Source organism: Mesoplodon densirostris, chromosome 2 (assembly GCF_025265405.1).
Source record: "Mesoplodon densirostris isolate mMesDen1 chromosome 2, mMesDen1 primary haplotype, whole genome shotgun sequence".
NCBI lineage: Eukaryota > Metazoa > Chordata > Mammalia > Artiodactyla > Ziphiidae > Mesoplodon > Mesoplodon densirostris.
In genome coordinates, this window is record NC_082662.1 from 36,135,510 (window position 1) to 36,162,970 (window position 27,461).

A 27,461-nucleotide genomic window follows, 5' to 3' on the forward strand; every position below is an offset into this window, starting at 1 on the left:
CCCGCCCCTCAGCGGAACCAGGAGCGTCAGCCGCAGCCACACCTCCGAGCTCCGGGCAGCTCCGACGCCCAATGGCCAGGGAACACGGAAGCTCCGCCCATGGGCCTTTTTGCGCATGCTCTGCAGCCTCGCGCTGCCCGGGTAGTAGGGAGAGGCAGGTGCTGTCATGGAAGACGCTGCAACGCCCGGGACGACCCAGGGAGTCATAGAAAACCAAGGAGTTCTGTCGGCGGCAGGTTTGGGAGGTAGGCGGGGCGGGAGTCAGGTGGGGAAAAGAAGCCCTCCCGGAGTAGCTAGTCTGCCGGGCTCCGCGGGAGGCCGAGGGCGGGTGCTCACGGCCTGTGTTCCTGGGTGTGTGTCGCAGGAGCCCTGGTGGAGCTCACCCCGACCCCCGGCGGCCTGGCCCTGGTGAGCCCCTACCACACCCACCGGGTCGGAGACCCCTTAGACCTCGTGGCGCTCGCAGAGCAGGTGCAGAAGGTGAGGAGGCGCGGCTGGGGAAGTAAATGACCAGCTTCGTGCACGTTTGGTCCTCCAAACCACTTAGTGTGGGGTAGCATTTGTTCTCGTCTCCATTTTATACGCGGGGAAAACTGATGGTCATGGCGAGTCGGTGGCCTGACTCCAACTGATCTTCTGAGACCAACCAAAGACCCCTTCAGCTGCAAATTGAGTGCCCATAATCTCCCTTCATGGGAAGGTTTGCACAGTACTTTAAATATTCATGATTTCATTTGGGCCTTAGGACAGCCCTGTCAGGTAGGCAGTACAGTTATTCTTCCTATTTGACACGTGAAGGGAAGTTTCCAGGGACCTTTCAAGATCACTCTGACGCAGTTCTGCAGGGATGCATAGCCCGCTTACTTTAAACTGCTTCCCTAAGATCTTTACTTCTGACCTGAGGACTTGTAGAGCTTAACATCTTTTAGAAGGTCGGGGACTCTAAGTTTTGCCCTCTGTCTTCATTCACTGGACACAGTATTCCCAAGCCCAGTGCTTAGACATTGATTGCCAAAAGAAGTAAAATAAGGAGGAAATATGACGTAACAGAAATAGTACTGGGAGTTTGGACACATGCGTTTTAATCTCAGTTTTGATATTAACTTGCATTGTGACTTGAGATAAATTACTTTTTTCTGGACCTCAACTTCTTTATCTATAAAGTGCAGGGTGTGAACTAAGAGAGCTCCTAGATCTAAATTTCTTGAAAAACCAGATTTCATCTAATCTTTCTTTGAAGACGTCCAGTTGTAGAACCCTCTTTGATATGTACAGGTACAGGGCCTTGCTACTTTAAAGCTTATGCTATCCCCCTTGTCCTTGTATACACGATCACATTTGGCCTTGGTTATGGTCAAAGGCCTTCATTTTGCTCGAAAAAAATTTAATAATATGCTCAAATTCCCTTACATGTACATCTCTACTTCAGTTTTGTTTGTTTTAATTAAGAAATTTTCAAATGCTTAGGAAAGCTCCTTTGATTCAAATCATGTGCTTTCTCTTTTCTAGAGAGGTGGGAAGCAAGGTATAACTTTTATGGATTAGGAGAACATTATGTGTCTTTTTAATCAGATCACCTATTGGGAGGGAGGCTCCCAAAGTCAGATCTTAGGCAAAACATTTTCAGTGGGTTACTGAGTGACCATTATGTGTATTACAATGGCCTGAAACAAAGAAAGAAGGAACACGGTTTTTGTCCTTTAGCCTATAATCAATCTAGTGAAATACAGAGGATGCATTATTGTGCTGCTTCCATTTTTCCAGTATTAGTCTTTGAGAAGCTGAAGAAAAAACACTATGGAGATAAAGAGAATCAAGCATATTTCAATCTGTGTACTGAAATGTACTTTCTAGCAGGACTGACTTCTTAACATGCCATTCAGGCATTCGTGTGTGAAAGCTCGGGAACCCTGGTTTTAAGGCATGAAATTTGGAATCAGACTGATCTGTGTTGAAATCTTTAACTGCCATTTATTAGCTATGAAACCTTGGACAGGTTGCTTCACCTCTCTTGAGTCTAATTCCTAAAATGAGAAAGTGAAGTTGGAGTTCATCGTCTCCAACTTCATAAGGTGTTATGAGAATTAAATGAGACAATATGCAAAGGGCCTCAGAGTGATTAGGGCCAGAGTTTGTGCTTATCATTATTGGTACTCTTTCTCTCATTTCTGTTTTAATTAGGCTCATTTGTGCACAAGTGACAGATTTGTTGCCCCCTTAAGAGAAAGGAGATTTACTGTAAGGCCACTCCTAACCCAGAACTATCCTAGCTCTAGGAACCACCTATTCTCTCCTTGGCCATAAGGTGCCTTATTGTCCTTGGAACAAAATGCAAATTCTTGTGTCAAGGGCCATAAAGCCTTACATGATCTGGTCCCTGCACTCTTTTTTACATCTCCCCTCACTAACTACTCTTAAGCTGCACTGGCCTTAGAAATGCCTGGAAGCTGCTTCTCTGGTTTTTTGCATGGCTGGCCCTTTCCTTTCCTTCAGACCCAAGTCAAATGTCACATCCTCAGTAAGGCCTTTTTTTTTTTTTTTTTTTTTTTTTTGCAGTTACGTGGGCCTCTCACTGTTGTGGCCTCTCCCGTTGTGGAGCACAGGCTCCGGACGCACAGGCTCAGCGGCCATGGCTCACGGGCCTAGCCGCTCTGCGGTATGTGGGATCTTCCCGGACCGGGGCACGAACCCGTGTCCCCTGCATCGGCAGGCGGACTCTCAACCACTGTGCCACCAGGGAAGCCCTGGCCTTCTTATCTTTAGAAGGCTATACCCCACCCCATTCCAAATGACAGTATTATTAAATTGAATTTGAATGCCTCTAGACTACACGTGCATTCTAATTCCTGCAGTCCTCACCACTCCCTGTTATTAAACCAGTTGCTTCATTCGTTATCTTTGATCTGCTTCTAGCATGTAATTATGGTTATTTCCTTCATAATAGTGCATCATTGTTCCAAGTACATACAACACTAATTATCTTTCTTTTTGGTGTCTGTATCACTCCCCAGGGCGGTGCTATGCAGTATGGTAGCCACTAGCTTCATATGGCTGTTGAGCCTTGGAATGTGTGGTTAAGTGCAGCTGAGAAACTGAGTTTTAAATTTTAATGTGAATTTGTTACCAAGCCCAAGCTTGCTCTGCTCACTGTACAACAGGCCAATAAATCGGGAGGCGAGGTGTTGAGGCAAGGAATAGTGACGTTATTCGGAAAGCGGGGCGTCCGAGAAGCTGGCAGACTAATGTCCTATAGTGCCATCTTATCGGGGTCTGGTTGCCAATTTCGTTTATAGAACAGAGAGAGGGAAGAGGTGAGGAAGTAAAGAGGCCATAAGTCTTGCAGAATATCTCCTGGCTTGGCTAGTTTTGGGGAGGGGATGTGTTAATTTCTTCTTTTTTGCAGCCATTCATAGGTGGGCAGGGTCAGAATGTCTCCTTGTGAGCAGAACAAAAGCATTTTAGTTTAACATTCAGGCAGAGGGGCAGGGTTCCTGAGGCAGGCCATTATGTATGCTTATGCTACAGACAGCATCATTTTAGTGATTATAGTAACAAAAGCAGTGAAAAGCAAAGGTTAAAGTAAAAGAAACAGATTCAACATGGAGTCAGATTCTGTTCTTCCCTGTAACAATTTTAATTAATTTAAATTTTAAAACCTGGTAATTGATTCAATTACTGGAAACTTTTAAGTATACTTGGAAATATTTGAATATGTGATTCAGCTCTTTCAACTGTAAATTTTATGAAGTCTCAATAGAGATCAAGTTTTTCCAATGAAAATTTAGCATCCAAATTGATAGGTGCTGTGAATATAAAATATACACTTAATATGAAATGTAAAATATCTCTTAACAATTTTTATATTGATTACATGTTGAAATGATAATTTTTTTGATAGGTTAAATAAAATATTAGATTTTTTTTCTTCTTCTTTTTTGGCTGCGCCATGCAGCTTGCAGAATCTTAGTTCCCTGACCAGAGATTGAACCTGGGCCACCGCAGTGAAAGTGTCGAGTGCAAACCACTGGACTGCCAGGGAATTCTGTATATTATTAGAATTAATTTTACTTATTTATTTTTACTTTTAACAGGGCTACTAGAAAATTTTAAATTACACATGTGACTTGTTTCATATTCTAAAGGATAGTTGCATTAGACTGTAATCTTAACGAAGGCAGGGACCTCTTTCTCATGTTTGCCAATGTGTGCAGTGCCTAGCATGGTGTCTGACACACAGTAATTGCTAAGTGTATATTCGTGGAACAGATAGAGGCTTGACTCAGCTTACTCAGTTGTTTGTATTCACCCGTAACATGGCTTATACCTGACCTTTACCTTAAGCTTCCACAACTAACCAGCAAATTCTCTTAATATTTCTTAGTTCAAATTTAACCTCTTACTTTCTTTTCCTTAACTTAATTGTATACCACTAGAAGTTAACCAGTTTTGGGGGGAATTCCCTGGTGGTCCAGTGGTCAGAACTCTGCACTTTCGCTGTCAGGGCGCGGGTTCAATCCCTGGTCAGGGAACTGAGATCCTGCAAGTTGTGCAGTGTGGCCAAAAAAAAAAAAAAATGTTAATCAGCTTTTTGTGAAAAGTAATCTGGAAGTTTCTGATGGATTTCTGATGTCTGAGTGATAATCCTTCCCAATACATGAAGTGGTCACACCTGTCTCTCCTAGTTTTGAAAGTTATTTATTTTAAGCAATTTCCAGTGCCTTCAGTTGAATTTCCTAGCACATGGCGGACAGTCCTCTGTGTATATTATAATTGTTTCAGGTCTACATCATAGTGCAGTCTTCTAAAAATACATTTTAAGTAACAATTAGGAATGCAAATATAAGTTAAAATATAATTAAGTGTGATGTAAATAATTCAACTGAGGTAATGGTCAGATTAACAGATTCTTTCTATATATAGTTAGGTTCCTGTATAGCAGGTGATAAGAGGCATACCACAAGTGTCTTTGGATTTTCATTGTAAAACCCATCCCTGATTTCAGAAATGTTTAAATGTGAGAAAAAAAAATGGAGACCTGAGGAATAAGTGGGGTCAGTCAGGCAAAAGAGCAAGAAGGAAACATTGGGTGGAGGAGAGGGCATAATCCATATTATTTGGAAGCAAGAAAGAGCAGGGCATGTTGGAAGACTGAAAACTTTGAGGGTGACTAGAATCTAGAGTGAACAAGGTAGACGCTTTGGGAGATAGAAAAGGAGCACTTATTTCTGTGATGTGGGTCATGTCAGCATTGGCTTTTTGTAAGCAGTACTGTTTGAGCTGGGCCTTGGGATGAGTGGGCGTTCATGGGGGAATGGTGAGAATGGGAAGAGTATTTTAGGCATAAGCAAAGATGTTAACATAACATTGGGATCTAAATAAGAACATCGTAGAAGCCTTATCCTTTTTTTGACCCACAGTTCAGTTTTTTTCTCACCTTAGGCTAATGAATTTGTCAGAGCAAATGCCACCAACAAGCTGACAGTCATAGCCGAGCAAATCGAACATTTGCAAGAACAAGCCAGGAAGGTAAGTAGTGGCTTTTAGATAAGCGTTTATTTTCTTCACTTAGTTCATAGGATTGACTGAACTTGCTTATAATCATTGTAACTTACTTGTTTCAGTACGTCCTAGAAATATAGAAGTGTTGAGTAAAATGGAATAAGCCCAAGAGGTTAAGTATAAGTGTTTTCACTGGGAGAAAGCTCAGTGAGATAAAGCATTTTGAGGGGAAACTATGTTTTCAGTTATAAAAGAAATGTACTGACCACAGAAAAATTGGAAGGAAATGTAAAAAACATTCAAAAGCCAGTAACACTCAACGTTTTGAAATACAATTTTCCTAAAGGCATTTTTACACCATAGTAGCGTAACATTGTATAATTTTTCTCTTCAGTATCATCTGGATCTCAGTCATGATTCACTGCTGTGGGGGAGCAAGACCCTAGGCATCGAACGGTTTCCAGATTTTGTGTGGGATGGTCATTGAGTATGAGTGCCTGTTACCTAATACCTAATTGGTTACATCTCTGCGGTTCTTAGGTATTGGAGGATGCTCGCAGAGATGCTGACTTGCACCATGTAGCTTGTAATATAGTGAAAAAACCTGGCAACATTTACTACCTTTATAAACGGGAGAGTGGTCAGCGGTATTTTTCGATTATTTCTCCAAAGGTCAGAACATTTAATTTTTGCACAAAAATCTACTCTTGTCTTTGAGAAATTCTTGGGTGTGTTGTTTGTGTGTGTGTGTGTGTGTGTGTGTGGTGTGGTGTGTGTGAGAAAATGTAGGCATAGGGGTTGGGAAGTGGTTTTCTAGAAAACTGGAGGTGGCATGAGCCCAGACATGACTCTGAAAAATATGCATGTGCTTAAATTATTTCACAGTCATTATCTCTGTTAAGGGAGGTATCTGATGTGTAATGTAATGGTTTCTAAGAATGATTCTGACTGGTCTGGAGTGAAAAGCTAAAAAAGAAAATTGTGGTAGAATTAGGACATGAGCTCAGTTTCTTTATCTCCTTCCCTGATCAGAACTGACTCCTTTGCCTTCTCTAGGAATGGGGGACAGGTTGTCCACATGACTTCCTTGGTGCCTACAAGCTACAGCACGACTTGTCCTGGACTCCGTATGAAGACGCTGAGAAGCAGGATGCTAAAATCAGCATCGTGAACAAGTTGCTAAGCCAGCCAGTGGCTCTGCCTCCAAGCACTGAACCCAGCTTCCAGGGCTTCACTTCCACTTCCAGAGTGGACTCTGACAGAGGCTGTCATGACTAGGACCTGTCACCTCCTTCTTGCCCCAATCTCTGCCTTGATGGGAGGTGGCGTGAGAATCGAGGGCATGTAGGGGAATCATGAACTTCTTTGAAGGTGGTCCCGTGTGAATGTAAATGCTGTCGTTATTACTTTTAGTTGGGATGGTAAAGAATCACATCAGTCTCTTTTGGGATCCTCTCCAGGTCACAGATACTCAACTGGTCAGTTTCCGAGTACTGGCCAGTGTACTTTCCTTCTCCTTTCTCTCCATCTGTTCTCCCATAAGTCAGAGCATTAGAGAAAGAAGGGTTTCTTCTTCCCTCGAAAAGATTGGCAAGTCATTTTCCAGAGGGGACTGTTGTTAGTCTCTTAGTAACTAGAAGTGTTTGAGATTGGGGTTGTGGCTATTTGACACTTGGTGCAACTCCAGCTTCAGATTCGTCTGGAAACCAGAATGTTGGGTCCTGGCAGATGATAAACGGCTTGGCTCGCGAGCGAGTGTGTGGTTCTGGCATTTCTGCACGATTGATAAGGTTTGGCTTGTCCCATTCTGCTCTTTCTGCTGCGCTAGGATGACTGGAGAATTCGAGGCAGCAACAATGGCCAGGTTTCGGGACAGTCAGCCTCCAAACTCACAGAATTTTAGACTTGGAAGAGATTTTGGAGGCTACCACTTACAATGTTATGAATCCACTCTCTAGTCCCACTGAGCAGGAGATCCAGAGTTCCGCCATCTGCAGCAGGAAGAATCCATTAAGTGGCAACTTTAGAATATCGTGGAAAAGAGAATAGGACAGTGGGTGAGAAACAAGAAAAACAGCCAACCTGTTGATTATGAGTTAACTCAGATTAAAATTCATTTTGACCTGAATTATTCAGGAACTTAACAGAAGCTTTTTGGCTGAGTTACTCTATGCTGATTCTGACTGAGCTCTTGTGGGACTCTACCTCACTTCCTGTTTGTTCAGTGGAATTAGCTAAATTGATAGCATAGCCAGCATTGCTGTACTTCCTTCAGGGCCATATAATCTGTGACAACATGCTGTAAAAGGAGTGAGAGATCTGTACTTGAAATCAAATTGCCCAAGTTCCTTTCTGGGGATGAATGTCCTTTGTGTTGATCTGCTTGGTAATGCCACAATCTCATCCTGGTGTTAAGGGCCTTTCCTTATAAGCTTCGCTCCTTGTGAGCTGTAAATGGTCCACAGAGGCCTAGCAGAGGTTGGGACTAGAGTCTGTCAAGGTCGCACAGATGATACTTGGTCACTCAGTTCACAGGAGGATGCTCTGGAGGCAGCCGCGAAAGCCTCTGGCTGGGAGGCTGCGGGAAATGGGACGCACACACACACTAGTGGTGTAGGAGTTGATTCTTACTACAGAAAGTCTCCCAGAGTTTCAGAAGGTTTTGACTTGCATGATAATGACGTTTTGAGTAGGTGCTTTGTTATCCATTGCTGCAGTAGTTACCACAAACAGTGGCTTGAAACAGCACACATTTATTATTTCAGAGTTTCTACGGATCAGGAGTTCAGGCACACTTAACTGGGTCCTCTGCTTCAGGGTTTCTTTTCTCACAAGCCTGCAGTCGAATTACTGGCCAGGCCTATGTCCTCATCTGAAGGCTCAGCTGAAGAAGGATCTGCTTCCAAGCTCACTTAAATTGTTGGCAGAATTTCAGTTCCTCAAGGGTTTGTAGGACTGTGGAGCTCTGTTTACTAATGAACTGTTAGCCAGAGGCTGCCCTTAGTTCTTCGCTACATGAGCCTTACCAACATGGCAACTGTCTTCATCAAAGCCAACAAGGATGAGAGTCTGCTAGCAGGATGGAAGTTATGGCAGTGACATCTCATATCTTGGCTGTGCTCTGTTAATTAGAAACAAGTCACTAGGCCAGCCCACGCTCATGGGAGGTAATTACCTAAGGGTGTGAATACCAGAAGGTGGAAATCCTTGAACCTTAGAATCTGTATGCCGCAGTGCTCAGTTAGAGGGAGAAGGAAGGCTGTGGGTAGAAGAGGCAGTATTATAAAGTGGTTAGACTTGGTGGCTTTGAAGTCACAGATCTGGACGCGACTCTCAGCTCTGACAAAATAACCTCCCCCTAGTGTTCCTGCTTCCTCCTCTGGTCCCTTCTCCAGTCCATTCTGTATTCAGTCATCAGCTTGATCTTTTGAAAATGCAAATCCACCTCACCCTTGACATTTATCCTAACCACTGGAACAGAGAGCAGTGTGATTCAGGAGCAAACTCTCTTCCGTTCAATAAGGTGTGCTCCTGGCACTGACCACCAGGTGGCGTCACTGCAATTTCCTGGTTGTCTTGAAAACGCAAACCGACCTCACTTTTTAAAATTTTTTTACTTTGTTACAAAGGATATTGCATTTTAAATTTTTGTGAATACTGCTACAGATCCACCTCACCCTTGACATTTCCTAACCACTGGAGCAGAAAAGAACAGTGATTCAAAAGCAAACTTTCTTTTGTTCAATAAGGTGTGCTCCCTACACTGACCACCAGGTAGTCCCATTGTGCTTTCCTGATTAAGCCAGTTACCAAGCTTAGAGAAAGTTAGTGGCATTGTGAAGTGATTTTGGAGGTAGGATCTCCTAGGAGGACTAGCACCCAGTGGTTATAAACAGTAACCATTTTTCACTCATCCATCCATCTATCCATCCATAAGTGAGTAATACTTAATTACTGAGTATTAAGTGCCTTCCAGGTTCCAGATTCTGGAGAATGACACAGGTGAGTAAGACAGGCCCGTATTTCCAGGAAGCTCACGGTCTAGTGGGGGAGAAAGCAAGTCAGCCATTACAGCATGGTATAAGAAGGACTATGATAGAGGTGCACATGGAATATCATGGAGCACCAGGGAGGGCTGCTTAACTCAGCTTGGAGAATTTGAGAAGACTTTTTGGAAGAGCTGACACCTGCTTGGGTGATGAAAAAGGAGCAAGAGTTAGAGCTTGTTTGGAGGCTCTAACTGTCGTCTCTGTAGGAAGGATGTCTTTGGGGGTTAGGGCAGGGTTTATTTTTGGATGGAGTTTATTTGTGAATGAACAAAGGGATATCCACTTAACAAGCCATATCAACCAGAGTAATCCTGCCAGTCAGGAAGGGTGGAGTGAGATAGGTCCCAGCCAGAACACCCTTACTTCTAACAACTAGGAGATAGGTTGATGAGAAATAGGATGAAAAGTAATTCTAGACAAAAAAATAGCACGTGAGGGACACTGACAAGAAGCAATATGACATTTGGGGAATTGCAGCTACAGTGAAGAATATTGGCCAGGCGGGTATGAGAGGAGAGCTAATTGAAGGGTTGGGGGTAGGGAGTTGGTAAAATTGGCCTTTTTAGAAAGCTCATCTTGGCAGTGGAGGATGAATGGGGGAGAAACCACTGGGAGCCTCCAACCCAGTCCAGGCAAGAGATGTTGGAGGTTTGAACAAAGATGGTGATGGACTGAGAGGTGTTGTATTTCATCAATTGTAAACGTACCTTTCTTCCCCCACGTTTTAATCTCTCAGACCTAGATGCTTCTAGATGTCAGTAGTATGTCATCGTTTAATAATGGTTTGTCTTAACAGTGGATGGCATCTTAGGCTTGATGAAGTATGGCATTTTGAAAGTACAGTAGATCACCATCTTGTTAACTAATACGATGTGGCAGAATGAGTGGAAGGAAAGAATCTTAGATAATGCTTGAATTTCTGGCTTGAGAGTGTGGATGGTGGGAATCCACTCAACAAAATGTGGAAGAGGAAGACATCCCTGCTATTTCCCAAAATAATTAGCAATCTGTATTTGCCTCAATAATCCACCATGCTGGCCCTGCCTGGTTCACTGGGTGTAACAGCTGACACTACTTCCTTTTCTCCACATTAGCATTCCAGAAGGAGGGAAAGAAGGCTTGCTTGTGTCCTTACCTTCTCAAGTTACCAGTCCACAAGTATTGAGAGTATTGGTGGTGTAGACACAAAGATGATAAATACTGTTTAGTGAGCTTTTTTTCTGCCAAGCATAGCCAACTGTTTGATTTAATCTTTATATAATCCACCATCAATGAGGTATTATACAGTATTCCTATTTTACAGAGCTGGGGCATCTCAGACATTAAGCAACTGGCCCATGGTTACACAGATAAAAAGTGGCAGAGATCAGGCTCAGACATTACTATTTGATTAAAGTTTCATCATAGCTATAACCATAACCTGTTTTGGCCGATTAGGACAGTCCTAGAATATCTCTACATAGAGGTGTGAATAAGTTAAAATACAAAAGTGACAGAGTAACGTGCATATGGGATACTATAGGAGTAGTTCACTTGAGTATTTAGTGATGAGCATGCAGATGATGTATATCAAGGTCCAGAGAAGGTAAGTAACTTACCTAAGGTCACACAACTTAAAAACAATTGAGCCCACATCTCTGGCACTAAAGCCCATGTGCGACCCCCCCACATACAAGATAAGGTTCATTCCCTAAAGGAGCTTGGGAGGGAGGAGCTAAGTGCCTGGAGTAATTAGACTTCCGTGGTCCAAGCAGCATTTGATTCAGTGGACTACTTCCTACTCAAAAGCTTTGTTCTTCATTTTGATTTGGAATATTACCATCTTCTGCTTCACTGGCTGCATCTTTTCTGTCTCCTGACACTTACAGTTTGGACTGCTCTGGGGCCAAGTCTTTGGCCCTCTTTTCTTTCTCTACTAGGTGATCTAATCATTTCCCGTGGCTTTAAATGCCACCCATATGCTCTTGGCTCACGTGTGTGTCTCCAGTCCTGATCCCTCCCTGAGTTTTATGCAGACTTCATTTATCGAACAGCTTCACTTGATGTCATTACAAACCTAATGTGCCCAAAATGGAAGTGTTGAGTTATACCCCAAACCTGTTTTGTTACCAGTGCCTCTCTTTCCATCAGCACCTGTGTCACACTGCTGTTGAGGCCAGAAACCCAAGTCATCCTGATTCTGTTTGTTCTTTCCACACCAATCAGCAAGTCTTCTCAGCTCTGTCTTCAAAATACATCCCACATCTGACTGCTGCTCACCACCTCCACCCCTCCCCCTTAGTCCAGGCCACCAACATCTCTAGCCTGGACGAATGCAGTAGCCTCCTAACTTGCCTCCCTGCCTCCATTCTCACCCTCCTTCATTCTGTTTCCACAGAGACTGTAGTCATCCTCTTAAAAAAGTGAGTCTGGTTATACCTCTGTAAAAAATGACCCCCAAATTTCTCATTACACTTAGAATAAAGTCCAGACTCTTGCCAAGGTTCTATGTGATGTACCATTCTCAGTACTCACTGCATTCCCACTGACTGTGCTCAGCTCATCAGCACATCAAGCCTGTTCCTGCTCCAGCGTCTTTACATTTGTAGCTCTATCTGCCTGGAACATTTCCCCAAGGTCTTTTTGTGGTTTGTGTCTTCTCAACATTTAGGTCCCTGCTCAAATATCACTTCACTCATTACCCTATCAGAAGTACCAACTCCTCTCACATCAAAATACTTCTGACCCTGTTTTGATTTCCATAGCACTTGTTGTGACTAGACATTATTTGTTGCCTTTGCCCCATACTTGAGTGTAAGTTCTCTGAGGGCAGAAACAGTATCTTGTTTATTGCTATATCCCTAGCACCTAAAATAGTGCCTGGCACATAATAAATACTCTAATAATGGATGGATGGATGGACATCTGCAGCTCCGTACTTACATCCTGCAGGGCGTCTAAATTAATGCAGCTAAGAGAAATAGAATGTGAGCCACATGTGTGATTTAAAATTTTTTAGCAGCTACATTAAAAAATAAGAACAGGTGAAGTTAACTTTAATAATTTACTCTAACCCAGTATATAAGAATATTAACATTTTAACAAATAATACTAAAAATTAGTTATTTTACATATTTTTTTAAAACTCAGTATTCAAACTCTGGTAAATGTACAGCTGCCTCAATTGAGACTAGCCACATTTCATGTACTCAAGAGCCACATGTGGCTAGTGGCTATCATGTTAGTACAAGTGTAGACAGTCACCCTACTGTTCTTGTTCTCTACTTATGTGAGATACAGAATGGGAGGAGGCTAGAAACTTCTGGTGGCTGGGGAGGAGGGTGTTTCTTAGCTCTCCCTGCTTCGTCTCCCTCTTTTGAAGGAAGCCTTGGGGATGTCCAGGCTAACAGAGGCATGATCATGTCCTTAGAATGATGATGATGATGATGACTGAGCTGCTGCGCTGTGCTGAGCATTTCATATAAGCTTATTTAATTCTCACGGCAATCCCATTTTACAGATTTGGTTGCGGAAACCAAAGTAACTTGTTCACATTTACACATCTGCCAAGTGTTAGAGCTGGAATGTACATCTGGCTAAAAGTTAAAGCCGGTATAATCGTTATGTGACCATTTTTATTTTGCCACTTTAATGGTCCATGTAGCCTGGACAAATGAAGAGAAATACAAATGATAGAAAGGAGCTGACCTGACTCTTGGGCTTGGACTCCCAGCACAGATGAAGTTGCCTCCATCCTGATTCTCCCTTTTAGTTTCTCAAACACCTTAGGTGTGACTTGAGTGTCAAACTGTGTTCAGGTCTCAGATCCATTAATTAATAACAGTGTAACCTTCAGTAAAATCGAGTATGCCCATTTCCTCTCTGGAGAATGGGAATGCTAATACTAACATCAGGGGCATTTGAGAAAATCCAGTAAGATGACTATAACGTCTGTAAAGCATTGAGCACAGTGCCCAGTGGCTAGTAGCCACTCAGGACAGGCTAGGTCCTATACTTCTCTTCCCCCTCCAGGCTGCAAGATGAGGCAAAGAATCACTTGACCTCCTAGCTCCACCCCATTTCTTCGCATATTCTGTGGGGCCCTGGAAGCTATTGCTGCTGGAACTTAGCAACTAGGTAGGTCAGAGAAAGTGGGGCAGGTATTAGAACTGGTGCTTGGGATCCTGCCCAGTACTAACACGTTTCTCTCTGTGGCACGTATTCATCCAGTTGTGGAACCTAAACACCTCAGAGAGGCTCTTACCTCCTCCCTCTCACTCCTCTCCCACACTCTTCATATTCCATCTCACAGTGGCTCCTGGTCCGACTACTCATTCCTTTCTGCTGCTGTCCAACAGTATGTCTTTGCTCCAGCCCCCCTCAGCTCATGCAGTGTTACATAGCCTTCCGCCACACTGGCTGCCAGGATAATCTTTCTAAACCAACCTGACCATGTCACTTCCCTACTTAAAATCTCCTATTTTCAGGACTGAAAATAGCTTGTCATTGATCCAACAAGTATGGGGGTTGGGGGATGTACTTTATGCCTAATCGTTCTTATGGGCACAAAGATACAGCAGTGCACCAAGCACAGCAAAAGCCCTGCCCACACGGAGGGGGCTTACATTCTAGGGGCCCTTCACAGTCTGGACCCCAGCATCCCTTTACAGCCTATCTCCCCGCAACTCCCTTCCAGCCCACCTCCCTCCCACACGCCGTGCACTCTGGTATCTTCTCCTGCCAAGCCTGTCCACGCTCCCCATGTTAGACTCGTCCCCTCCTCTCGGATCCCTTCATTCCCCCTGCCGCGCCGCTGCAAGGCTCCCCGGCAAACTGAGGCCCCTGTTCCTGCTAAATAAGGCCCCGTGGCCCCTCCCCTGCCCCTCGGGGATTGTGAGCTAACAGCCGTGGGGGTGAGAGGCTTGGGACGACGCGGCTCCCCCTCTCCTGGGCTGGCCCCTCTCCACCGCCCAGGAAGCGGGAAAGGAGTGCGGGCCCCCACCTCATCTAAGAATGTCTGGTCCCCAGGTAAGCAGCCGCAGCGTCGCACGCGCCTCCCCCAGGGTGCTGTCGGCGACCACGGCCCTGGGGGGAAGGAGCTGTTCCGAAGCGCGGGCGCCCAGCCCCGGCTTCGTCTCTTCCATCTTTTCGCCTGGGCGTCGTCGCCGTCGCTGTCGTCCAGGACCGACGCGGCACAGCGGGCAGGGGAGGGGCGAGGAGGGGAGCGCCGGTGGCTCCAGCTCGGACAGACCGGCGTCGTGAGGAGGCCGGCTCCCTGTCGGGCTGCTGGCCTCTAGGGTGGCGGGATGGAGTTGGGGCGGCCAGTGGGGGGCGGGGCGTTTCTAACCCGAGGGGCCATGCGCGTGGCTCACCACCCGCGGGGGAGCGCCGCCTGGGGCCTTCTCGCTCCAGCGCTGCGCGGGTTTCCAGGCAAGGCACCGACTCCGCCACGCCTTGCCTCTCCTGAGAAATCGCCGAGTCCCGCGCAACTCTCCCCTCTTCTTCCGCTAGCAGCCCCAGCGTCGGACATTTCTGCTCGCTCACTTCGTGCTCCTCACTCACCAGTCTCATGGCTGGTTTCCTTTTCTTCAGCCTCTCCCCTCGAGACCACCCTCCACCCCCAACCCACATCTGATCAAGACACCCCCTTACCAGATAAACATCACTGCCCGCCCACAGCGGCAAGGCGAGGTCACAGCAGCTAGGCAAGGTCACAGCAGCTATCACAACTGTGGCCTCCCTGCCGGCTTTGCCTCCCGGCAGCCCTGTCTCCCTGGGACCCAGCCTCCTCATTGGGCTTGCGCCCTTGCAATTTCCTTTGCCAGGAAGCACCCCCCTTTGTTTATGCCCGGAGACCCTCCGTAAATATCACATTGGCCAAGCCTTCCCCTTCCCCCACCCCAGACTTAGTCTTCCCTGGACACCCTCAGCAACCGGACAACCCCTTGTACAACAAGAGTTGCCACACTGCCATCACCGTCCCTACACACATCTGCCTCCCCTACCTGACTCCCAGTCTCCTGAGGGTGCCCAGAACACAGAGGCCTGGCGCACAGCAGGCATCGGCAAATAAAGATCATAAACGTTGGGTAGATGCTGGGTGTGCTGAGGGGCTGGATTGTTCACTTGAGAAGGCTTCTCACAGGACAGACTAGACAGGCTTTGAGTGATTCCGTGCAGGGAGAGGATCTCGGGCAAGCACCAGAGTGCTCTATTTATTTAACAATCATTGAACAACTTCTATTGTCAGGCCTCATGCCCGGCACAGGGGACCTCTGTCGGCACTCAAGTTCGTTCCCCTGTAGTAGAGAAGGAAGACCACATAGGCGGCGCCAGTACAGAGTGCCAAGTGTCACACGGAGAGCACAAGGAGATATGGCAATGCAGAGGAGGAGCAGCTCAAGACTTGAGGGGGTGTCAGGCTTCCCAAAGAGGCCCACCACCCAACCCAAGACCAGAGCGGGGCAGAGAAGGGGTCAAGGGGCAATGGAGAGAGGAGGCTGAGAGTCGAGCAGGGCTTCGTCATGAAGGGCTTGCATACCACATGAAGGAGCTGGACTCCATCCTGAGGGTGTTGGGGAGCCACTGATGGCTTCCGAGGAGCCGGGAAGTGACGTGAGCTAGTCTTGCAGGCCACTGCTGGGCAAGGCCTCAGCTCTGACCCCCTGCTCTGAGACGCCTCCTCTGAGCCCCCTGACAGGCGGGGCCCCTCTTCTGTGCTCCCTCAGCAGCCTTGTCACCTCCACTTCTGTGCAGGGTTGAACGCCTCTGCCAGACTGAGCTTTTTGAGAGATGAGAGCAGGTCTTAATCTTCTCTGTCCCAAGACCAAGTGTTTGCTGAATGAATGGATTTTTCCTTTTTTCTCTAAATTTCAACAGCTCTTACTCTCAGCTCCACATCCTTCCATACCTGGGGCCTGTGCTGCAAATGGCTTTTAATTGGGAAGGAGGAGGCCCAGTTCCAATCCCAGCTCCACCATTTGCTGGAACAAGTTGCTTAACTGTTCTGAAACCTCAGTTTCCCCATTGTTAAGATGAGTTACCACCATGACCTGCCTATAAGTCTCCACAGGCATGCATGAGTCTTGTTTTCCTGAACAGACTGTAAATTCCATGGTTCAGGCAGGGACCAAGGGCTTTCCCCAGCACCTTGCTCAGTCTGAGCTCACAACGAATACTACGATCAGTCCTGTTGGTTGGTAGACAGCAGAGTACACAGGAAAGAACACTTACGGTGAAGTTGGAAGTCTTGTTCTGCCACTTCCAGTGTGACCTTGAACAAGGTTCTTCCCCTCTCTGAGTCTTTGCCTTACCTGGCAGACCTCACAGGGCCATTGGAAACCATAGAGGTGAAAGTGCTTTGTGAATGAAAGAGATACTATAGTAGACAATTAATGGCACATTAATTTAAAAAAACCAAACCGTGTAGTAGTATAGATGAGGTGTGTCTCGTACTTGGTGGACATACCCCAGGTATCTGCTGACTGCCTCTGAGATGCTGGGATGCTGCTCTTACAGGTGCAGACTAGGCTGGAACAGAGGTGCTTGGTCTTGCTCGGGTCAACCCTGAGACTCAAAGACAGACCAGAAGGGAAGGTTGATAGGGAGGGAGCAGGCATCCAATCCTTTGCCCCCCTCCCATCCCAGATTTTTCGGACTAGCATTGCTTCCTGTCTTAGGTTTTGAGGGGACCTGGCATGACAAGGTCTCAGGAGTCCCAGTGGCTTTGGCATTGTAGCTACTGATACCCCTTGGTGAATGAAGCTGGCCTATGGGAGCAGTTAGCTCCACCGTGCCGCCTGATAAACTCCCAGCCCCAAATTCCAAGTCCGGCCCCCTCTCAACCTCTGACGTACTGGTGGCAGTATTTATGGGAAAGGACCATGATTTGTCTTAGCTCTTGCCCAGACCAGAAGGGCCTGGGGCTGTACAGAGGGGCTGTATGGAGGCAGAGTCTCAGCTTCCTCACCTCGAAAATGAGTGGGGATTAAATGAGAAAACACCTTGGCACTTGTACATTTTACTCACGTACAGGATTGCTATTTGTGGGTAGTGTGTTTACAACCAGTGGGGCCTCCCTGTTTTAGAGAACGCTGGGGCTCTTTCTCCAAAAGAAAGTTTCACGGACGGTTTATGTGTAAGGAGTGCACATGTTTGGTCTTAGAGTGAAAACGGACACAGAGGGACTGTGAAAATGGCCAGGGCCAGCTGATTCCCTGCTGCTGAGAGAGGCTGAGGGAAGGGAGGAGGCCTGGGCAGGGCCTGCTCCTGCACAGGGAGGCCGTAGCTGCCCAGCCAGACTGGCCATATGAGCTCCCTCGTTGCCTGCACAAACCTCCTACCCCACAAACCTCCTGCTGCTGAGATTATGCCCCTGGTAAGAAGCACCAGATTTAGAATCAAACAGGAGGGATTGGGCTTCCCTGGTGGCGCAGTGGTTGAGAGTCCGCCTGCTGATGCAGGGGACACGGGTTCGGGCCCTGGTCCGGGAAGATCCCACATGCCGCGGAGCGGCTGGGCCAGTGAGCCATGGCCGCTGAGCCTGCGTGTCCGGAGCCTGTACTCCACAGTGGGAGAGGCCACAACAGTGGGAGGCCCGCGTACCGCGCAAAAAAAAAAAAAAACAAAACAAACAGGAGGGATTGATTCTCCTCACCTAATGTGTGACTTTGAGCAAATACCTCCATTTCTTAGGACCCCAGTTCCCTCATTCATGAAACGGGGAGAATTATAGCACCATCTCCTAAGGTTGTCAGGATCAGAAGAGGGAACATGGTGGAAGTGCCATGTGAACTATTCAGTGCTGTCCATATTCACTTTCTGTTGCTCATCTCTTCCCCTGTTGACGCTTGGGGCACCTCAGCCACAGCCCTGTCCTTCGGAGGGAGTGAGCGTGGCCTCCGGGACAAAGGAGCCTGAGTCTGCAGCGGGCCCTTTGTGCTTCCTTCCCGTCAGGTGGCCTCTCTCCCCTGGGCCACTTCTGGGGTTGAGGGGGTTACCCCTTCCCAGTGTTTTTGTTCCTGTGGGGCTCACTCCAAAGTATTAAAAGTAGCTTTATAATTTAAAAAAAAAAAGAAAAAAAAAGGAGGGCTCATTTATGATAAAGGTCTCTATGACAAAGGCTCATCTCTTAGATGGGGGAAGGGCACATACCCCTTGGACCCTGGGCCATGGGAGTGCCAGGAGGGCCAGCGTATGGGCTAGAGGGAGGTCTGTGCTGTAGGGCAAGGGGTGTAGTCAGAGAGGGGTGGAAGCTATGGTCGTGCTGGTTCACTCACTTTGCTATTGAACTTCCCCAGGCGCTCATCTTCAGCACCTTTGTCTTACCTCCTGGGTCTCCTCCATCTACCAACATGAAACCATGTTGGGAGGGCGCAGCTCTGGGATGAGGTCTAGGGGAACAGGAGCTACTGGGTCCCTGGGAGCCTCTTTTGGGACTCTTTGACCTTGACAACCCCTTGTCCCTCTCCCCTGGGCCCCAGGTCAGCACACCAGTTTCTTCCTAACCAAAGAGCAAAGCCACGCCCAGATGAATGAATTTTCCTGGAAGGGTGTTGCCAGTGCCTTGTCCCTGGCCAACATGATCCTGGGGCTCTTCTCCATCTTCTGCAGCTTCTGCAGGTAGGTCTGGGGCCCAGCAAGCTTTTAGCCAAGAGCTGGAGCCAATGGCATGAGGGAAGGAGCGGGGAGTCTAGAGAGCCAAGCTCTGAGGCATACAGATCAACTGGGGGCAGGAGAGAGTGCAGTAGGTTGGGAGTCAAGGGGTCAAGATCCTAGCCTCAGTTCTACCACCAGCCTGCTATACGACCTTAGCTAGGTCATATCCTGAGCCTCAGTTTCTCCATTTTTAAAATAAGCAGCTCACATTGTGATCTCTATAGTTCCTTCCAGCTATGGCAATCTAGAATGGTTTCTATGAGAAAATCAAGAGATTTTGAGATTTCTGTTCTGGTAGCCTTTGCACAATCCTTGGGTAGGCAGGCTACCATTAAATTTTTTTGATTCTTAAATTAGAGCATAGGATCTGGCAGAATATTTGAAATTAGCACTGTTCTGGAAACTCTGAGACATGTATATGGGCCCCCAAAAAAGTTGTAGGCAAATTATGTTTCTATAAATTGAATCATATTTCAATGGCTTTGGGAAATCAGCTCTTTAAAGATAAGTCCTTTATAATGCAAATAACATCCTCCTAATCTGTTTGATTCTTTATAACCATGAGCAAGTGACTTCTCTGGATCTGTTTCTCAACCATAAAATAAGAGGATTTTACCTGATGATGTTTAAGTTCCCTTCCAGTTTGAAAATTATATGATTCTCTAAGTCTGGGTTTTTGGGGTCTCATAAAGTGGGGCATACCTGCAGCAGAAGATCGCTGTCTTCTTAGTTCAACCTAATCTTCTGGGAGTGTAGTTTTTATGCCATGATGGTAGGCCCAATTCCCTTTAGACACATAGGTATGGAGCTAAACAAAGGAAATACTAAGGTTGTTTGGGCACAGCTGAAGTCTGGGGTCAGGCTCTTTGTTTGCTTCTGCTGGGCCACCCAAGCATTGCAGTCAGGGTGTCGACTTGCGTATGGCCTCCTAGGGCAGTTTGGTCTGAGAGTGTGGTAGCTGATTTCAGAGGAGTCTGGGAGCATATGCTGGAAAGAAACATAGAATCCTTGAATGTAGGGTCTGAAAGACATCTTAGAAATCATTCAGAGCATCAAAATACATGAGGCAAAAACTGATATAACTACAAGCAGAAACTGATGACTCTATTGTCATAGCTGGATATTTCTATACCCCTTTATCAGTAATTGATAGATCCAGCAGGCAGAAAATCAGTAAGGATATAGTTGAATTGAACAGCACCATCAATCCACTGGATCTAATTGATATTTATAGAATACTTCATCCAACAATAGCAGAATACACATTCTTCTCAAGCTCACCAAGATAGACCACATTCTGGTCTGTAAGACATACCTTAACAAATTGAAAAAAACAGAAATCATACGAAGTATGCTCTCAGGCCATATGGAGTTAAACTAGAAATTAATAACAGAAAGATAACTAGAAAATTCCAAAATACATGGAGGTTAAGCAACTTACTTCTAAATAATACATAGATAAAAAAAGGAGTCTCGAGAAGTTAAAAAAAAATATTTTGAACTAAAAGAAAGTGAAAATACAACTTATCATAATTTGTGAGATGCAGTGAATGCAGTACTTAGAGGGAAATTTATAGCATTGAATGCATATATTAGAAAAGAAATCTGCTCTGTAAAAGACCACGTCAAGAGAACTAGAAGACAAGCCACAGACTGGGAGAAAATATTTGCAAAAATACATCCGATAAAGAACTACAGTCCAAAATATACAAAGCTTAACACTCATCAATAAGAAAACAACCCAATTAAAAAAGGGCCAAAGACCTTAACAGACACTTCACCAAAGAAGATACCCAGGGGCTTCCCTGGTGGCGCAGTGGTTGAGAGTCCGCCTGCCGATGCAGGGGACACGGGTTCGTGCCCTGGTCTGGGAGGATCCCACATGCCGTGGAGTGGCTGGGCCCGTGAGCCATGGCCACTGAGCCTGCGTGTCCGGAGCCTGTGCTCCACAACGGGAGAGGTCACAACAGTGAGAGGCCCACGTACCGTAAAAAAAAAAAAAAAAAAAAAAAAAAAAGAAGAAGATATCCAGATGGCATTTAAACATATGAAGAGATACTCCACATCATATATCATCAGGGAAATGCAAATTAAATGGCAATGAGATACCACTATACACTTATTAGAAGGACCAGAATCCAGAACACTGATAGCAACAAATGCTGCTGAGGATGTGGAGCAACAAGAACTCTCATTCCTTCCTGGTGGGAATGCAAAATGGTACAGCCACTTTGGAAGACAGTTTGGTGGTTTCCTACAAAACTAAACATACTTTTACCATATAACCCAGCAATCACACTCCTTGGTGTTTATCCAAATGAATTAAAACTACGTTCAAAACCTGTACTTGGATGTTTATGATGTTTTATTCATAATAGCCAAATCTTGGAAGCAACAAAGATGTCCTTCAGTAGATGAATGGATAAATAAATTGTGGTACATCCAGACAATGGAATATCATTCAGTGTTAAAAAGAAATGAGCTATCAAGCCCTAAGAAGACATGGAGGAACATTAAATGCATATTATTAAGTGAAAGATACCAAGCCAAAAAGGTTACATATTATATGACTCCAACTATATGACATTCTGGAAAAGAAAATATGGAGAAAATATGTGTCCAAAAATATGGAGACAATAAAAAGATCAGTAGTTTCCAGAGGGGTTGAGGAGGACATAAATAGGTAGAGCACAGAAGATTTTTAGGGCAGTGAAAATGCTCTATATGATATTATAATGATGGATATATATCATTATACTTTTATCCAAAACCATAGAATGTATAACACCAAGAGGGAGCCCTAAGGTAAACTATGTACTTTGAGGGACTACAGTGTGTCAGTGTAGGTTCATCCTTGGTATGTACCAAGGCCAGAGTGCACCATTCTTGTGAGTGATGTTGATAATGGGAGAGGCTATGCATATGTGGGGCTAAGGGGTATATGGGAATCTTTGTATTCCTCTCAATTTTGTTGTAAACCTAAAACTTCCCTAAAAAAATAAAGTCTTAGAAAAAATGGAAAAGAAGGAAGATCTAAAATCAATTATGTAAGCTTCCACCTTAGGAAACTAGAAAAAGAAGAGCAAATTAAATCTGCAGTAAGCAGAAGGAAAGAAATAATAAAAATTAGAGCAGAAATCAATGAAATCGAAAACAAGAAATCAATTTAAAAAAATCAATGAAACCAAAACCTGGTTCTTTGAAAAGATCAATAAAATTGATAAACCTCTAGCCAGGCTAACCAAAAAAATGACAAGACACAAATTACCAGTGTCGGAAATGAAAGTGGAGGAATCATTACACAGACATTAAAAGCATAGTAAAGGAGTATTGTGAACAGCTCTATGTCCACAAACTTGATAGCCTAGATGAAACAGACCAACTCCTTAGAAGATACAAGCTACCAAAACTCACACTAGGAGAAACAGATAATCTAAATAGGCCTATACCTATTAAATAAATCATTCGGTACAAACCCCTCATTTTATAGATGGAGGAACAGAGACCTATAGGAAGGAGGAGTGGCTTATCTGAGATGGTTGTACAGGCTGGGCTAAGGCCTAGGACCCCCCTTGCCACTGAATGTGCCTGGAATTTAGAATTGGAAGGGACCTTAGTGATTACCAAGGGGGTTGAGGGCACCCCTTTAAGACTGTGGGTTGAGAATGAGAGTATGGAAGGGATGTAGATATGTGTGAGGGTGTGTGTGTGTGTGTGTGTGTATGTAAAGCAGCACATATCAGAAAGGATGTGAGTGTGGGGAACACGTAGGGGTGTGTGTATATGTGCTAGTGTAGGAAGCGTATAGGGGGAGGGGGGTGGAGTCCAGTGGAGACTATGAAAGAGCCGCCCTTTGGGGCCTGCTGGCCTGCATTTTAGGAAGTCCCCCTGTGCCTCCTGGATGCTTTTGGTCAGCTTTCTATTAGACACGGCTATCGGGGCAATGACCAGACACCTCAACATCTGCTCCACATCAGGTGAGTCCAGGCCTCAGACTCATAATCCCTGACCTCAGGAGCACCCATTCAGGTCAGCTCCTCCATCCTCTGAAATACAGCAGGCTTCCTTGAGTCACCACTCCTGTTCACATCCCTCTGAGTGTAGCAGAAGCAGCCCTTGAACAGGAGTTTGTGAGCCCCACAGTCTAGATCTAGCTCCTCTGCTGGTTCGCTTATTGATCGCTGGCTGTCTTTGTCCTGGCCTTCAGTGGGCTTATCTGCCCCGTCTCCCTCTTCAGGGCGGATCTGGGAGTGGGAGTGGTGGTTGTGGTCACGGGGGAGTGGGGAAATGAAAAATTACCCCAAGCAGAGCTGCTGGTTTAAAATATGACAAGGTATTTCCATGCAAGATTTTGCTTGAAATAAAGGGTTCCACAGCTTATCAATACGTTCCCAATTGTGGTCCAACCCTTGCATGTTAAAGGATGGGAAAACTAAGACCTAGACAGGGAAAGACTTGTCTAAGGCCACGTGGTCAGTTTGAGGCAGAGCCAGAAGGAGATCCTAGTCTTTGATCAACAGGCCCCCCTGGGGAGCAGCTGTTGCCCTCTGGCCCCTCAGGGACCTGACAAACAGGATCCCGCTTGTCCTCACTCCAGCTCCCCCACTAGAGGGGATTAAGGTATAAGACATATGAGTGTAAGTTCTTCTAACCTTGGCCTTCTGGAACAGGAGCCGAGCTGAATGACTTTGCTGTCTTCACCACCTTTGGCCTGGCCTCAGCCCTGCTTCCAGGCATGGATGGGCCTCTGAACGGCTTCCTGGCCATCATCTATGTGTTGGCTATTTCAGTCCGCCTCTGTTTCTATTCAACTGGTGAGTGGAAGCCAGCCTTATGGCTGAGGGTAGGGAACCATGGAGGGGAGAAGCTGTTGGATGCCGTAAGTGTGAGGTGCAGTAATTGACTCCTTTCCTTCCTTTTACGGAGACCCCCTTCCTTCCTTCTCCCCTGCTCTAGGCCCACTGGAGACTGCAGGCTGCATTGGCAGAGACCTGTTCTAGGGGGCGGGAACCCTTGGTTCTTGAACCAGCTGTGCCTTTTTCTTGTAGTGTGACCTTTGGATGGAGCATATGAATTCAGAGACTCTAGAACTAGAGGTCATACTCCAGTTTCCCATAACAGATGGAGAAACTGAACTCTCTGGTGAGGGTAATTACCTTGCCTAAGGTCACAACGCAAGGGATTGCAGATGCAGACAGAAAGATCTCAAAGGACCCCTCTACAGAGGCTTCCTAGGGGCCAAGGCATAGGCCTGGTCCTAGCTGCCTGCTTTACCTTGAGGATCCAGCGCAAAACCCACACATCATCTCTAAATAACTAAGTGCTTTATGGCTGGCCACTGCCCTGGGGTTGGGGGATTTGGAATGTGGGGCAGGGAAGACCCAAAGAGAGAAGGGCTTCCTCTGGTGGGTGCTTTAGAGCAGTGGGAAGCAGCAAACCCCATCTTTTCTTTCTCTGCAGGCATTCCCTTCACATACAAGGGTCTACCCTGCCCCTATGCTTCCTGTGTTTTGGCCTCCACCTCCCTCCTGACCAAAGGCAACACATTCATTCTCTCTTGCATGGCCTCACTCATGATTCTATTCATGATGGACCAGAGCTACTACCCACATGACAAAATCCTGGAGTCTGAGAAATGGAAAAAAATGGTCTATCTGGGAGGTGAGTAAAAATACTGCTCTTAAATGTCACTAGTGATCATTTATTATCACTGCTGCTCATTGTCACCCTGTACCTCATCCCCACATTTCCTCTCTGTTTCACCCTGCCTTACTTTTCTCCATAGAATTTATCATCACCTGATGTGTATTTACTTGTTTGTTGTCTATACACACTAAACCTGCCCCCCCATAGAAGACTCTTTTTTATTTGTGCTATAATTCCTAGTACCTAGGATTGTGCCAATCACATAGTAGATGCTCAATAAATATTTGTTGGATGTCACTAAGTTCAATAGAAATTTAGGGAACACTGACCATATGTCAGGTACTAGGAATCAAATCGGTAAACCAGACAAATACTTCCTGCCTCAGGATTTACAGTCTGATAGGGGAGACAGACACCAAACATATCATGGCAGAAATAACTAAAAATATATAGTTTTGATGTGTTGTGAAACTATAGGGTGTTCTCAGAGGGCATCAGAGGGTGACCTAATTTAGACTGGAACGCCTTAAGGATGGGAAAGGATCCTTAAGGAGGTGACATTTAAACGAAATCTGGGTGAAAGTGGTCAAAAGGTAAAAACTCCAGTTACAAGATAAGTTCTGGGCATGTAATGTACGGCATGGTGGCTACAGTTAACAATACTGTATTGGCTTTTTGAAAGTTGCTAAGAGAGTAGATCTTAAAAGGTCTCATCACAGGGAAAAAATGTGTAACTATGTGAGGTGATGGATATTAAGTAAATTTATTATGGTTATCATGTTGCAATATATACAAGTATCAAATCGTTGTTGTTACACTTTGGACTAATAACAATGCTATATGTCAATGATATCTCAATAAAACCGGAAAAAAATTTTAAATACATGAAAACTGCAAGACGATTGGCCAAGTGGTGGGAAGGATGGCTCAGAAAAGGAAACAATTTTTGAATGCTCTGAGGCAAGAACAGCTGGATGCATTAGTGCACCAGTGTGGCTGGACTTGCTGAGAGAGGGCTTGTGACAGGCTGAGGCCAGCGAAGTGAGCAGACTGGGCAGGATTGGGGATTGGATCCTGCAGGCAAATGAGAAGCCTTTGAAGGGATTTCTGAGCCACAGTTTTAAACGATCACTTGGACTGTAATGAAGAGAATAGATTGTTGGAGACTAAGAAGAAAGTAGGAAAACCACCTTTTTGTCAGATGAGAGGTGATGGTTGCGGTGGAGATGAAGAGATTTGGCATAAATGTCAAAGTGACATAGTTAATTCATGTGAATTGCATTTCCATCAAAGTATCACCACAGTCAGGTTGGTAGGGACTTTGGTTGACATTTGTAGTTGAGTTTGATACAGTAACACAAGGACAAAGTTGGTTTGGTCAACTTTGAAGCATGCAAAGCTAAACTCACCTGTCATCTAAACTGGCCCTGTGTGGGGCTAGCTTCTATTAAATCTCACATTGTTACTTGTTCTCCAGACTTCTGCAACAAAGTTAAAGGGGAAGAATAACATCTCACATTTGTAGTACTTCCATAAATTTCTTTCATACATTACCCATTCAATCTCATTATGACAGAGGGTGAGAGGCATTATTATTCCTCTCTTAAGGTAATAAACAGGCTTTTAAAAGTTAGGTGACTTGCCCAAGGTCACACTGCTGATAAGTGGCAAAGTATGGACTTTTCTAAATCCAGGTCTTGGGACTCCAAATCCCATGTTCATTCTACTACATCACAGCGGTATCCATTACAGAATCACTCATGCATTTCCATTCCAGAGGAGGCAGGACAACCAACAAATCTGTATTCTGGGGAGGTAATAACCAACTGTCCTAGGCAGTCAGAATATTATAAGTGTCAGTGTAGGGAACTGTTTACTATTCAAGTTTCCAGGCCCACCTTGCAAGCAGGCCTTTCTAAGGATAGCAGTCTCAGGCCTGCTATGTTAACTCTTTTCTGCATGCGTAAAATATTTTATTGACCCTTATCTCATGTTAAACTTGAAACAATTAGGAATATTTTTTTTCTTTGTTTTTTTTTTTTCTAACAAGAGATCTGGGCAACTCAAATTTATTCTTGGCTAAGACTGACTTCTGATCTGAATTTGACAAAATGGAGCCTGAGATTGCATTAGATTGTAATTGTCTAGTTACACAGGGACAAACTCTGCAAAGGCAGGGATCATGTGTCATTGGTTTTAGTGTCTTAGGCTCTGTGAGTAAAAACTGAAGGCTGAAAGATGGGAATGGGAAGTAGAGGGTGGAAAATACACATAAGACAGCTTCATAAAAACTGAGTGTTTGCCTTTTTTCTTCCAGGTGTCATCATGGTGTTTTTGTCTCCATTGTCGCTAACTGCTTTTTACTGCCTGATGTGGTCACTCTCCTACATCTTCTTTCCAGATGCTCTGTGGGGCAAGGCAGCATGTCTTAAGCTGCAGCACCGAAGATACTAAACAGCCTTACCCACTCCCGCTGGCCTCTGTGGGGTTTCTGCCAGCATGTTGGGCCAAGCCTTGCCTTACCCTTACTAAATGTTTCCTTGTCCCTATGTTGTACATGTGCTAGATACATGTTGCCTTGAACCACAGCAACCCACAGTAGGGCCAGCGGCCTATATACTTCTTCCTCTT

General features: G+C 45.4%; 2 protein-coding genes across 3 annotated transcripts; both read left to right on the forward strand.

Moving 5' to 3' along the window:
- The first annotated feature begins 130 nt into the window (after positions 1–130).
- C2H1orf50 (chromosome 2 C1orf50 homolog) lies at positions 131–12,524 on the forward strand. 2 transcript variants are annotated; one of them, XM_060089643.1, is made up of 5 exons: positions 131–236; positions 365–480; positions 5,440–5,526; positions 6,040–6,171; positions 6,556–12,524. In XM_060089643.1, exons 1-5 carry the CDS (start codon positions 167–169, stop codon positions 6,775–6,777), a joined length of 627 nt encoding a protein of 208 aa, XP_059945626.1. In that variant the 5' UTR covers positions 131–166; the 3' UTR covers positions 6,778–12,524. The 2 variants fall into 2 exon arrangements, with proteins under 2 accessions (XP_059945626.1, XP_059945625.1); XM_060089642.1 differs by having other exon boundaries at positions 131–245; positions 6,556–12,522.
- Positions 9,493–27,284, forward strand: TMEM269 (transmembrane protein 269). Its single transcript, XM_060119017.1, has 9 exons — positions 9,493–9,501; positions 14,448–14,555; positions 15,778–15,890; positions 16,970–16,978; positions 19,023–19,148; positions 23,064–23,161; positions 23,855–23,998; positions 24,645–24,845; positions 27,148–27,284. Exons 1-9 carry the CDS (start codon positions 9,493–9,495, stop codon positions 27,282–27,284), a joined length of 945 nt encoding a protein of 314 aa, XP_059975000.1.
- The last annotated feature ends 177 nt before the right edge of the window (positions 27,285–27,461 follow it).